This window comes from Phytophthora parasitica, assembly GCF_000247585.1.
Source record: "Phytophthora parasitica INRA-310 unplaced genomic scaffold supercont2.206, whole genome shotgun sequence".
NCBI classification, from domain to species: domain Eukaryota; phylum Oomycota; class Peronosporomycetes; order Peronosporales; family Peronosporaceae; genus Phytophthora; species Phytophthora nicotianae.
This window is the reverse complement of record NW_008649192.1, coordinates 18190-19145: the sequence shown is the minus strand read 5'-3', so window position 1 is coordinate 19145 and position 956 is coordinate 18190. Positions and strand designations below refer to the sequence as shown.

General features: G+C 50.9%; 1 protein-coding gene across 1 annotated transcript; it reads left to right on the top strand.

The window, feature by feature from the left end:
- Positions 1-131: 131 nt before the first annotated feature.
- On the top strand, positions 132-336 carry PPTG_24760 (hypothetical protein; the record flags this gene model as incomplete). Its single annotated transcript, XM_008918445.1, has 2 exons — positions 132-223; positions 291-336. 2 exons carry the CDS (start codon positions 132-134, stop codon positions 334-336), a joined length of 138 nt encoding a protein of 45 aa, XP_008916693.1.
- Between the last annotated feature and the right edge of the window lie 620 nt (positions 337-956).

Genomic DNA, 956 nt, shown 5'->3' with positions numbered 1-956 from the left:
AACACCTTCTCGCCATACCACGTGCGAAGAAGAAGGGGTCACAGACGCTTTCAAGAGTTTGGTTCGAGTGGTTCACTGCTGATCCCCGGGTGTATGCATCGAATTCTGTTAAGAAAACAACGTTATACGAGATGAGGCACGTCACGGCGTACCTGATGCTGTTTCTACCTCAAGGTTTCGCTCTCTACAGCACGTCTGCAGCATACAAAGACGAAGTATTTACGTAAGGGAAAAAACGCAGGAGAATGCACTCACCATTCTCAAAGCTAATGGATCCTTAGCGACTGCAGGGGGAACAGTACTCAAAACACTCAGGAAGATGCGCAAACTCGGTAAATTCGACCAGAAGATTGCTCTTTTCACGAGCTGGAAGCCAGTGGCAACGTCGTCGATCCAACTCCACCATCAGCGCTGCCCAAGTTCATCCGCTATCGTCAGTCCAACTACCCCGACAACGCATAAAACATAGATCAGTAACAACAGGGACGATGACCGGAGTTGAACGGGCTAGCAGTATAGACTGCTGCTTCATCCGAAAGCATCGCCATCGATAACTACACCACGAATATAAAACAAGATGCCGCGTACTAGCTATCCACATGCACTTTTGAGCGCTAACAAAACCCACACAAATACCAAAACACCAGCGTCCTAAGTAAACGATCAGCCACCAGCACGAAACCACACGCGCAAACCACCCGCCCGAGGCTCAAGCCGCTACGCCTGCGACCCAACACAAGCCACGTCAAGTCCCCAGCCAGGAGCCACGCCAAGTCCTCAGCCACCAGCACCACTCCAAGCCACGCCAACTCCCCAGCCACCAGGGCAGACACAAGCCCCGCCGGGTTTCCGTGCTCTCCAGCGACCGAACTTTCGATTTGTTCTCTGTCTACAACATATCCACATATATAGTTTAATGTCGCTATTCCATGTGGATGTCACAAAAATGAAGTGCC